General features: G+C 31.8%; 1 protein-coding gene across 5 annotated transcripts in view; it reads left to right on the top strand.

The window, feature by feature from the left end:
• The window catches only part of LOC143232049 (survival motor neuron protein-like), a 44,253-nt gene extending 33,240 nt beyond the window's left edge, over positions 1-11,013 (top strand). The window contains exons 3-6 of one of the 5 annotated variants that reach the window (XR_013017354.1): positions 6,622-6,678; positions 8,580-8,702; positions 9,455-9,544; positions 10,786-11,013. Coding sequence is in view for 3 of the 5 variants with exons in the window: in XM_076467064.1 (XP_076323179.1) it covers positions 6,622-6,678; positions 8,580-8,702; positions 10,786-10,866 (261 nt within the window). In the remaining 2 variants the exon portion in view is untranslated. The other 4 variants (XM_076467064.1, XM_076467065.1, XM_076467066.1 and 1 more) reach the window with 4 other exon arrangements.
• The last annotated feature ends 2,086 nt before the right edge of the window (positions 11,014-13,099 follow it).

The following is a 13,099-nucleotide window of genomic DNA, read 5'->3' as shown; positions in this document are numbered from 1 at the left end:
TAATCTTCAAGGTCATTATTAGATCTATGGCTATTGCCATACTTGTTTTAGTGTATTTCTAATTATTGCCATTATTTTCTTTCTTTATGATTTAAGAAAAAGGACTATCATAATATGAGCTTCATGTTTTCTACTGAATGTTCCCACATTAATGATATCCTTCAAGGTTTTTAACTCTTTGACAGAAGTCATACTATACTGTAATGACAACTGCAGACAATGATCAGTGATATTACTGCCATTGTGCACAATTTGGCTGGATTGATTCTTATCTCTGATGTAGGATACTAACTACACTTGCTTTAACTTCTCATTGAAGTTCTACTTTTGTCTTTCTATGCTTGGGATTTACAGTTATGTGTCTTTTGTTTTCTCTTTCTGCAGTTAATTTCTGCTAAATCTTGAACACCTGCATGGTCCTCTTTCACCTGATTCTTTGAGTCTACAGATATATTTTTCTTACATTTTTCTTTCAATCTTCCCATTTTCACCTTATTTCAATTTCTTTTTCATTCTTCTGCTCCTTTTTATCCATCATGACCCTTCCAGCTTTAGTGAGGCAGCTTGCACATGTCTGTTTTCCACTTTGCTCTGGGTTTTCTTCCATTTGTTCCATTTAGTTGGATGTTTTTTTGGACTGCTCCTTGTTAGGTTGCTTTATTTTCTGTTGAACCCTTATCCAGGACTTCTGTCTTGGGTTTTTGTGATATGGTGTTTGGGTTTTTTGTGTTTTTTTTTAATTAAGTTGGTATCTTCAGCTGATGATGCAGTTCTTCAGCAGTGTTCGTATTCACCAGATTTTTATTTTGTGTGTCTATATATATTGTTTTTTTGGAGTGATCCTCCTCTTTCTCTTGTCCTCTTCTTACTATTAACTATCTCCCTTAAGCCATGGAGGCAATTCATTCCTGGAGCTACTTGTTGACTTCAGTCCTGTAAAAACTTTACTAATCTTTTCCATTGGTGAATCCCTTTGCTACATCCTGTGAAGTTCTGTAGGTTCTTTTTCAGAGATTTTTCCTTCCATCTTTTACTCTGCACCTCTCCTATTGCATAGGCTGTGAGGTAATTCCTCTGCTCCATTCTGGAGTTCTACTTCTGTATTTTTTTATCATTCCAATGAAGGAAGAAGGCTATTAGTCTGTCCCACTTAACCCAATTTTGGTCTTTCTTTTGGTCAGTTTTCTCATCATGATGGATAACTTCCACATCTTGATTTGTCTACATATTGTTTGCTTCCTTTGATTTACCTCAGTGATCAAATATTTGATTCTCAATAGTTCCTTTTAAGTTGGTTGTGGCCCAGACTTTTTTTTTTCTCAGAGGTCATATTCTTGAAGCCTATTATATCACTAATCTATAGACACTTGGTCTCCACTTACCACACCCAGTGTGGCTTACTTTGTTTTGACTTCCCTTTTCCTCCAGGAGTAGTCTCATTTCAATCTCAATCCTCCTCTAACTACATTCGTGGAGAAGCCACAGCCTACATTTTTTGTCTTTGTCACTTGGAGGTTTTTGATACTAGGACTCTTGTGTTTCCTTTGTTTCCTGCATGAGTTATTTTGGAGGATTCCCTCTTCTCTTGAATCTTTTGTTCCTCTTAGATTTGCCCATACACATTTCCTTCAGTAGTTTATGACCTGTCAATGCAGGTATCAGTTGATCTCACATGGCCCTGGATACCCTTCTTTTCCCATTTATACAGACTTGCATATGATTGGAGCCTTTCAGATCTCAGATCAGTGACTGTGTGCTCCTTCTGCATATAAATATGAGTTTCTGTATCTTTGGTGACTGTAGGTGGTACTTAGTGCTTAACAACCACCAGTTCTGTAACTACACCTTTCAGCTGCTTCTGTTCCAATGAGGTACAGCTCTGGATGGCTGATCCATTTCTGATGCCAAGGGCAAGGTTTCTTTGGTTCTACATTTTTGAGCTAGTCTCTCCTCACAGTCTAACCTTCATTTTCTGTTTCATCTGTTTGGTATTCTTATTGTGATCCATTCAAAAACTTCTGTTGTTCCCTCCCCCATTGTGGAAGTACTCACTCTCAGAACTTCTTTTGTCTTGGTTCTGGTCTTTCTCATATACGATCATGATCATCACATTTAGTTACTTATGAATCATGTCTTGAAAACTTAAGCTTAGGTGATAGAAGAACAACTCTCTCCTAGATCTGGTACCTTTACATACAGTAGTTTCTCTATCTTCTGGTATTTGTAGTGGATTTTTCTCTCACTTTTGATCTCCTATCATAACTGCCTTTCCACTCACTTTACTTTCAATCTCAGATACTATGGGATGTGATACAATAGTGTCCCATCACATACACCACAGTAAAGTTTCATGTATCCTGGCTTTTGTTGTCAGTTTCCACTCCACAGAACAACTCTCTCCTAGATTTGGAACCTATCCATACAGTGGTTTCTCTATCTTCTGGACTGCTTGTTTGATTTTTCTTTGTTTTTTTCTGGTCTTATAACTACCTTATTCAACATATATATATATATTATCGAGACAGTGGGATGTACCAATAAGCAGTTGGTGAGTAACAGGAAATACTTACCCAAAACATGCTTTCAATGGGGAGCATGAAAAATGTCAAGCCATCTGCTTCTGCTTATTGTCTGCTGTTGATATGGAGTTTTATACAAGACCAGCCAATCATTAATTGACAAAAATGGAAAAAAAATTGACAGTCAGGGGGTGTATATACACAAACACCTGGTGTCTTTAGTTGTAGTAACCTTTGTGCTGTCTCTAAGTAATGGACCTAATTTCAGGTGATTGTGTCTGATGACAGTGGTCCATTCACATCTTCAGTATTCTCCCCATGCAAATTTCTCTCTTCCCCTATTTCTTATAGTACACTTGTTTTGTTTCTTTTGGAGGGGGTGGCTTTGCTTCATTAGTTACAAGCTGCTGAGGAAGTAGATATGGAGAATTTCTCATTTAGTGATGTGATTGCTGTAATACAAAACCAAGTGAACACACACCTGTATTCAGAAGTAGAGCTAGAGTGTTACCTGGTTGTGTAGTACAAGACATGTCATTAAATTATGAATCAAGCCAATCTTGACTGTTAGATCCAGACCAATGAGCTGTGGGATGATATTCTTTGTACACCTCATTTGTATGATATCCAGTATTGAGTAGCCTGAATTATAGCTTTAATCACACTATATGCTCATGCCCAGCTATCCATCTGCAAGTTAATGAACAGTTGAACAGTCTGCCATTCTGTCTATCTCAGTGATATGTTGGCATCCAAAAAAAAAGAAAAAAGGTTTCTATGGCATTATGTTTTGCTCTACTACCTCTATTGGGCAAAGAGTATTCTCAACTTGAGATGGACATAGTCTTTCAACAAATGCTCCCCATTAACTTACCCCCCACCTTATGGATATCACACCCCATGAGCTTTCCCTTCCTGGTGCTGTTTCCAGAAAAAGAGTTCATCATTGTAATTTCTTTCCACCATTTCAAGGTGAGAATTTAGCTCTTAGTGATGCAAAAAAGATTATTAACATTTCTAAAGTTAACATTTATTTTACCTGTAAATGTATTTCATATTGATACACCACCTCCCATTCTTTCTTCACTTTTGGTGTATTTAGTTTGCCTCATGAGGCAGATGTTTGTATGGATTACTGAATGTGGATGATGTGTTGCTCTCTTATTGGTGAAAGTATAGTTAGTTATTATTACATTTTAAGAACAAAAGAAGTATGTCATCAGTTAAACCATCAAAGACAACATGACGTTTACTACAGATATATTTATTTTTTAATATATACTATTGTAGATACAGCCCTTTGGGCAGTGCCCTTCTTCAGTTATCTGTAGTTGAACAGTAAATTTGTGAAAGAAAATGTTCTAAATCATCAAAGGTTATATGACTTTAACAAAGAAATGTGTACAGTAATGATTACAAATGGTTAAAATAGTAGAATAGAGAATTAGTGAACACAAGTTATAAGAAAAAAAATCTATGAATAAAATGGATCATTTTAACCACACATAAAAATGCATCATATATTCCATCATATTCATGTGTTGTAGAAAATTATACATAGGAAAAACCAACATATTATTCATACATTTTTGGGTCACAGTAAGCTGTAACACAGATAAACCAGTGGCTTAACACTAGTTTGCAAAATAGTTACTTTAAAATGTTCAAAGAATTCTTGATAGGATAAATGAAAGCTTTAGCTTTTTTTAAAGTTTCTGTTCTTTGCTTTAACTTCTTTTAAACATTTTTATACAGTATTATGCATTTATTTAATCATATATTACTTTTTCAGTGATGTTTTTTTTAACTTTCTTCAACTAATTTTTCATTTACTTTTACAAAATTTTCAGTTGTGGGTTTTTCTTTTTAAAATTATAATATACATGTATATTGTTTTATATGTACAAAACGGACTAATTTCTTTATTGTAATGTTTCAAACATTTTTAAACATTGTTATAAGTGTTTATCTGTTATATTATTGTATAATCTTTAATTTAAGACTTTTCCATTTACTATTCAGCTAAAGGTACCTGAAGAAAGTATTACCCAAAAGTTTTATCCACATCAGTATGTATTATTAAAAATATAGTTCTCTGTAGTTAACATCTTATCATTGGTGGTTTAACCTACAATATACTTCATTTTTCCCTTTCAATAACTACTATGCATAATTTATTATACAGTTTTATATATTATAGACTAGCACAGTACGCTTAGCATGTGTAGAAATGGGAGCTTTGTTAAAGGCTTGTAGAATGTGCAAGAACTTATATAACTATGTGTGTGAAGGAAATCACTCACTCTTTGTGGTGCAGAGAAGTGGGTATCTCTGAAATACATTTTTCAGGTAAGAAAAGTTTTAACATTTGAAAGTGAATTGCATTTACATTGTATCATCTAAATTCATTATTTAGAACCATAGTGAGAGTATGGAATGGATTGGAACCAGGTACGGATCTCTAAAGCCTGGAAAAGAAACCCAAAAAAGGAACTGTTTTACATCCAATCATTTATGCCACCTATGCATGTCATACAGGTTTTCAGGTATGGTCTTAACAGGTCACTTGTGAACTTACTAGTGAATAATGAATTTTCAGAACTAAAGCAAATAGAGAAATAAAAGAAGCTTATTGGATTGCTAATCTAAACTGTTCAACCTTTCAGAATTAATCAAGCTCCTGGAATTGGTGATCTCTGTTCATTGATTGTCAAAAAAATAAAAATAACTGTTCTTTCCTTATTTTTTTATGAAATATGAAAGCTGAATTTTCTAAAATTTGCTGTTCGTTTAAGATAACTTTTCATACCTGTTTTTATAAATTAATTAGTATGACATATATTTTTAAATCAGTCTCCAGATGTCACCTTTATTTTACTTAAACACCTAAGCATAGTTTTAAATACACATATATTTAGCCATTTCTAAATTAAAATATCCCTAACACCTTTCCACAGACATTACTGCCATTGGCTATGTTCTATAAGAAATGAGACACTTACAATAATTTATAGACAAATAAACATTTCCTGGAAAAACTGGATGACCTTCATAATATCACTAAACTCCCTCTCTGTATATAAATATCATTCATTTGATTACACCACCACCACCAGTTTGCCCCTGAAGAAGAAAAGCCCACCTTATGAAAGAGCTCGTGTTGTAGTGGTTTTTATTTCATTTTATTTTACGACTTCAGCTTTGTTCTTATTATCCTCCTGCACATTTCCAATACTCTCTTCAATGAAATTTATTTTTGTTATTAATTCTCTTGTTTTTACCTTGTGTGTTTTTGATCTTCTAATTTTCCTTCTCTTTATTCTAATTTCTGTTAATTTATTTCACATCTATTTGTTCTCGTTTTCTTCACGTTATTACCACTGTTTTGTCATTTCCAACATGTTTTTAATCTTGGTTCAAACATACACTGTCATCTTGAAGTCTTGATTATATTTTATTTACACTAAAATATTATTATTCCTGATGCTAATATTGCAACAGTCTCTATTGGTGTGTTGCTTTCTTTTATTACTTAGTAAAAATATTACTAATTCCAGTCTGCTTACAGGAAAAAAAAGTGATTATCTCTTTAGCTGAAATCTCTACAACTTATATAATTTCATGAACTAACAATAACTAAGGGATAGGTCTAACTCACATATAAAATAAACTTTCCTATCTGTGGTACTAAATCAAATCTGGCTGTTTAACCTCCACTAATTCAGTAAGCGATTGAGAACATGGTAACAGACTTACTAACTAATTAACTGACACATTATGTGACAGAGTAACTATGTGATACATGTTTCAATATTAAAATATATTTTTTCCAAGTCTTCAAATACTTAAGATGCAGCATGTAAATCACTCCAACTCTAAACACTTAGAACATTTACAGACATCACAAAATACAAAACATCTAAATTAAAATTATAACAAGAAAAACATTTCTCTAAATTTGTATAACTGAATTTTTATTGTAATAAAGCTAACTATAAATCAAGGTAATTTTTTCATTGCTTTATTTTATATAGATTGTCACTGTTTATTACTTATATATATATATATAAGTTTGAACTGTTTTGTTCAATTGTATGTAAAGGGTTCCAATCCAGCTTGGCAGTATGCTAATCAACTCCACGGACCATCTACATCTTTTGTAAGTCCATATATGTTGAACTGACTCACTCATTTGTCTTTAAAAGAATGTAAACTCACCTCTCAGTTCTTAAATAAATTCTCAAAAAAACAAAGAGTACGTATGTTTATGCTTATATGTTATTTGGTTTACTAGCTTGCAAGGTTATCCCACAGTTTGCAAATGTTTTCAGACAAATAACAGAGAAATTTACATATGGCATCACTGTGGTGAACATCATTTTTTACACACATTTGTCAGAATTTGTAAATATTTTCTCAATAATATATTAGTGAATTTACAATATAATGCACACAATTTCCAACAATCAGTGAACAGTATCATTTTAATATTTTCTTTTATCTGAGTAGTCATTTTTCCAAACATCACTTATATGAACTTGTGGCTACCTTTCTTCTATTCATTGCTCATTTAATGAAAAAGATATGTATCAGGTTTTAAGTATGTATGGACTGGATTTTTTGGAGTAGGTGTTTGTAACTTGTTGGCAATAAATTTCAACAGTAAACAAATAGCACACATCCACTTGCTTTTAAAAATGTTTTAAAATAAGTCAAATTTACATACAAATGTTTGTTACACTGTTGGTTATCAGAGTTGTATCCAGAGCTTTAAATAATTGTTTCCTTTCATCAAAGTCCACACAGGCTGATTCAATTACTTTAGAATGCAGTTGACAAGACAAATTATTTTTCTCTACTCTTATCACAAAAGTACCAGCAAATAATTCATTCAACTATGGGTTACCACAGTTGTATCAGGCTTTATAAACACTCCTTAACAGTACAAATTTTTCTTGGTATCTGAGTTAAACTGTAAAACTCCTTTTAAGACATCAATTATTAACAATTTTAAAATATTTCTTTTACTTAACTTTGTTTGGTGATTGCCACAGTTGTATCCAAGAAAAAAAATAGTTTAAAGTTTTAAATAAAATTGTGATTTCCTATAGTGAAAAGAATATTTTTTAAATATATTTGACTTGTTTTGATTATTTCAAAAGTCAATTGAATGCCACCCAGTTTGTGTTCAAAAGTTTCACAAATGCTTATTTTTAAAGAATTCTTCCCTCTTTTGCTATTAAAATCCTGATAACATGACTAGTGTGTGTGATAAATGGCATTTGCTAATTGATTAGTTAATGGGCTCATTAATCAACTAGGTTTGATTAATTAATATGTGCACGCTCCCTACAATCTATGCAACCAAATTTAAAAAAATTTAAAAATTGGCTACGTGCTGTCTTTATAATATTTTTCAGCAATGCTCTTTTTTTAAAATATGAAACTTCCTGTTTTTATTCACATTGTTTTGATTTTGTTAAACAGTTTTGAATTATCCTTAATTTTGTATGATAAAACTCTTCCAAATACCCTTGTTTGCATATTCTTAAAAAATGTGCTTTCGTCTAGAAAGAAATTTGTTATAAGTTTTACAGATATCCCCAACTTGACAAATTTATTATCATTATTGACTAAATACCACAACAAGGTTGATATTATATTTGTTTTCCTAACAAATAGTAATCTTAAGTCTTCTGCAAATTGAAAACATTTTTCCCTATCACAAATAAAGGCAGTAATGTGTTAATTTATTTATTTTGTTTGAACATGATTAACAAGAAACTAATATCCAGTAAAGATCTGAGTCGTCAGAATATGTTTAACTGCGTATCGTACACTGAACGATAGACTTATAAATATTGCAACTCAATAACGCTGTAGTATATCATTCAATTAGTAAAAATTTAAACAAAAAATCAAAACAATAGTAAAGTATCTTTATTGAGCCTTTAACAGTGTTCATGTGATGTCTGTGTTTCATACATATACATATGCTCATCAAATTATAGGAAAATTTTAAGCCAATACCAGATACCACTATTTAGTGTGTTAATTAAGATTCCAGATATTCCACCACTACCACCTTTTCCTCTGGATGATGAAGGTGTCACAGATGACGAAGCTCAAGCTTCAATGCTGATGTCATGGTATATGAGTGGATACCATACTGGTTACTATCAGGTACATTATAAAGAAACCTTATGAAGTTATCAAACATTTTTGGTCATAAAATTGTCCATTCTATTTTACTATTATATACTTCAGTATGTTCAAAAGTTCTGAGTAACTGTTTTTGACTCTTTTACTAAGGATTGATGATTTCTGTCATCTAATTCTTAATGTATGTATACTTGAAAATTTCGTTTTTTAAATATCTGCATAAGTATTACCTCTTTTGTATGGCCTAATAATTAGTATTTCAGGTTGTGAGGGTGGATAACTTGAAATTGTGAGCAGCAGAACTTGAATTATAGTAAGTGTTTGGCTTAGCTGTTTAGCTCTCATGTACATAAGGTGCATCTTTAAGTTGAAAATTCAATTTTTCTGATTTCTTATCTTCTTTTTTATAACACATTGAGCAGTTTTATCACTAGTATATGATTCCATATTGGATTTTGTTTGTAGCTAAACAATACCAACAAGATAAATTCTCTGTTAATTTATTAAAGTTACATTAATTACACTGCACAACTATTTTTTTGAAAAGTTTTGCTTTCCAAAAAGTTGTTGTTGATTGTGACAGGTATGCACAAATATAGTTTTGGTTTTGCTTCATCACATTGGAACTCTGAGAAAAAGTCAGTTAACTGTTTACTGGCAGTAACGTATTTAATTGCATTTATGTTTCTAATACGCTATTAAGTTCAACATAATTAAAAGTGTTTTGCTCCTGATTTTCGTTTGTATTCAATGTCCGGTGCATCATGTTGCAGCATCCAACAGTAGTCAGCAAGCATTGACGGATTCCAGTTGCCCAGATATCATTTTTCCATTGTAGCAAAACTGAAGATTTCGATGAAACGGTACGTGATGGGCAAATTTGAATGTGATTTTTCTGAGCAACAGCCAAAAACCTATAAGGAACACCCAACAGTGTTCAAGAAGCAAAAACTTTGTTGTGCAGTGTTATTAGTAGGATTGTAACAGACATTATTGTGAGGCAATTACCATGTTACAAATAGCACTTAAATCACTGGATATGCAGTCTGTGATAAGTGTATGGATCACCAACTCCAGAAGATTTATACAGTAATAAGGAAATGAGACAGAGGTGAAGGTTTAAATAATAAATGAAATATGTATTCAGACCCTTCCTTATCTACCTTGTTTCAGTAACCTCATACTTTTAAGCATCTGCTGGTTCTCATTACTTGAAACATTTTTTAATAAAAGATTAACGAAATCATTGTAAGAAAATAAAACCAAGTAAAAGAAAATGCTTACTGGGAAGCAGAGATTTGGTTGGCAGGAAGAATACAGGGCTATGATGACTGGCAATGTTTGACTCACTATAATTTTACTCTAGCGTTTATATAATTTAGTAATTTAGAAGTTTTGGATTCTGATATGCATATGAACTCAATGAAAGTTATTGGTAATCCCAAGAATTACTGCTAAATCAGGACTGGACTGTTCCTCTTGGATGATTTTTGATAAACGTGCATGAATCAGTTAATGCTGTCTATAGACCAAGGATAACTTCATGATTGAGATTTCTTATCACAAGTTTACTAGTGTCTCTGTTTTGTACTTTGACAACTTTACTGTTTCTAAGCCTTATTATATATGATACATGTAGAAATCTTAATGCATATAAGTAACTTGTATCCATGTGAATGCTTACATTCCATTGTTCAGTTATATCACTTGATTAAACAGAGCTGCATTTCTTTGAGTAACTTATTGTATCTGTATTTTTACACGTGTAAAGTCTAGGTATGTGATAATTTATAACAACTATATGCATGTGTTATCAATTTCATTATAGATTACACTCGTTATATTTTGGTTTCATTATACTCTTCTAGTATGTTAATTATGCCCTAACTCTCGACATGTGTTGAATGTTAAGATCTCAGGCATTCTTTAACAAGGTTATCTTAACCATTAGATAATACATTACTGTTGGATAATGTTTTCTCATGAATGTACTTAATAACTACTTACTTTCCTTCTTTTGCTACCCATAATTATTTCAGGGTGAACTTTGAACCTTAATCTTTAACACATGATAGTGACATTATTTTTATTCTTCTTGTTCTAGGCCTTACGACAAATGCGTACTGAAAGCTGTGAATGTCAAGAACATGACAATAACAAATGTTGTCTTCGTTGTTCATCATGAATTATTGTATCAAAAAAAAGAATTAGTTCTTTCAAGTTTTTACTGAAATTGCTCTGTCTTATTCATGTAAAGTAATATTCTTGTAAATTCTTTAAGAAGAAATTATGCATGTTATGTATTGTTTTTATAAATAAATATTTCTGTTTTCATCAACCCATTGCATGAAACATCATTTGTTGACAGTGTATTACATATATATATATTGAATATTTATTAGTTTGTTTTTACTATAGATGCTACAGAAATGAATATTCTTAAACTTAAGTTTTTTGTTGTTGTTGAAATATTTTTGATATACACTTTTCTAATTCCTGAAAATCACTAGAGGGTCTAGATAAGGAATTTTAGTATTAAAAAGTACAATAGGTATAATACTGCTGTTGTATGACAAGTATAATTAATTATAATTATGCTTCACACCATAGGAATTGCAAATTGCTCATTATAGCCAGTCACTTCTGTAATTATGATCAATAATGTTTTGTCATATTGTCTGCTCACTGAGTTATGAAATTCACATTGAAATCCTGTTGTTGAGATATTCATATGTGCTGAAGGAATACAGATATGTTGTAAGCAAAATAAAGCATTAACCTGAAGTGAAAAGATGAATACTTTAATCAGACTGGACTTGCTTCATTAACTGATTAATACAGTGTTCTTAAATCATGGTATGTACAAGTAAAACCAGAAAAGTTGGCAGTGTGTGTTGCTAGCTGTTTGTCTTTCCTCCAGTCAGTAACTCAAAATGAGTGGCAGCAACAGAGATAGCCTTTGTAGTTTTGTCATATCAAATAGTGAGCAATTTTGATGTTAGTTGGAATCAAATTTGAGATCCTTGATTTGTGAGCTCCCTCTCTCAAATTGCCAAAGCTTAAAATCTTGAAGTCAAAAATAAATAATGAAGCTAAAACTCGACGTCACAAAATATACCATTATCTAGCTCTGAACTTAATAACAAACAAACATATATATATTTATAATTCAATTTTGTAAGTGTTGAAATAATCAAAATATCTAATTTTAACAGGCTTATAATTTCATGACAATTGATATGATTGAAGTTTTTATTAACTCTTTAAGTTCAAGTAAATATCTCATTAGGTTCTTGCTCATGTAGAGAATGATACACAATTTAGCTGTGTCCACATACATCCTTTACTGCACGTGTCGTGAGGATTTTAGTGATTTGCATTCAGGATTTAATTAAACTATTTTTTACGTTCTACTAATTAGTATAGCATAAAATTGTAGCTAAAAATCTATATTTTACAATAGTATAAGTTTTAGTTTCTTACTTTTATAAAGCAATATTCTTTAAAATCCCAAATTTCTCCTACTGTAACAAATGTGACAGTTTTTTTATAGATTGTCCCCTTTTCAAATTTATTCACAACTATAAGTACAAAATTTAACATATATTACTCACTATATTACCATCATCACTGAAACAAAATATTTATAGCTTTGTATCTTGTTTAGTTACAGAGCTATCAGATAGAAAATCAGACACCTCTTGCCACACCCACCAGCATACACAACAATATTACACTTTCCAAAAAAGCATGGAACATAGTAGAGCAGAGAGCTCACGTAAAAGCTTTATGAGATGTTTGTTGGACTCTCTGACAAATTGTTGCTGACTTGAAGTGCTTCCCAAACACTGTCAAGTACACCATAGATCAAGAGACTGAGATGTGTAAATTTGAAAATAGGAAAGGAAAAGTAGAACACCTAAATTAAATGATACCGATGTTTTTTAACATCTTTGTTTATGCAGCCTTTGAAGCAGAAGGAACACTTTTGTTGATCTCAAACTATGAGATAAACAACCATGTATCAAATAACAGAAAAGTGACCAGATCTACAGTATCAAGGAGACTCAATGAGAATGGAGTATTTGGTCATGTAGCAGTTAAGAAAACCTTGACCTCGTCTTTCAAGTATTGGCAAGATACTGAAATTTGCTAAAAAGTACGTAAACTGTACTGTTGATGATTGGAAAGGGGTGTTATGGACAGTTGAGTTAAAGTCTGCAATATTTGGTTCATAACATAGGTTATACATCCAGCAGAAGAAAAAAAAAGTGAAATATATATACCTCAATATAGAGCATCTACCATGACGTCCGGGGGGAACCAGTGTGATGGTTTGGTGGTGTTTTTGTGCTGAGGTGACAGAAGATATTTGTAAAATAGCTGAAACAATGGACCAGTGCAACTACCATCAGATA

The sequence above is a fragment of the Tachypleus tridentatus genome, chromosome 11 (genome assembly GCF_004210375.1).
Source record: "Tachypleus tridentatus isolate NWPU-2018 chromosome 11, ASM421037v1, whole genome shotgun sequence".
Taxonomy (NCBI): domain Eukaryota; kingdom Metazoa; phylum Arthropoda; class Merostomata; order Xiphosura; family Limulidae; genus Tachypleus; species Tachypleus tridentatus.
This window is presented reverse-complemented; position numbering and strand designations above follow the sequence as displayed.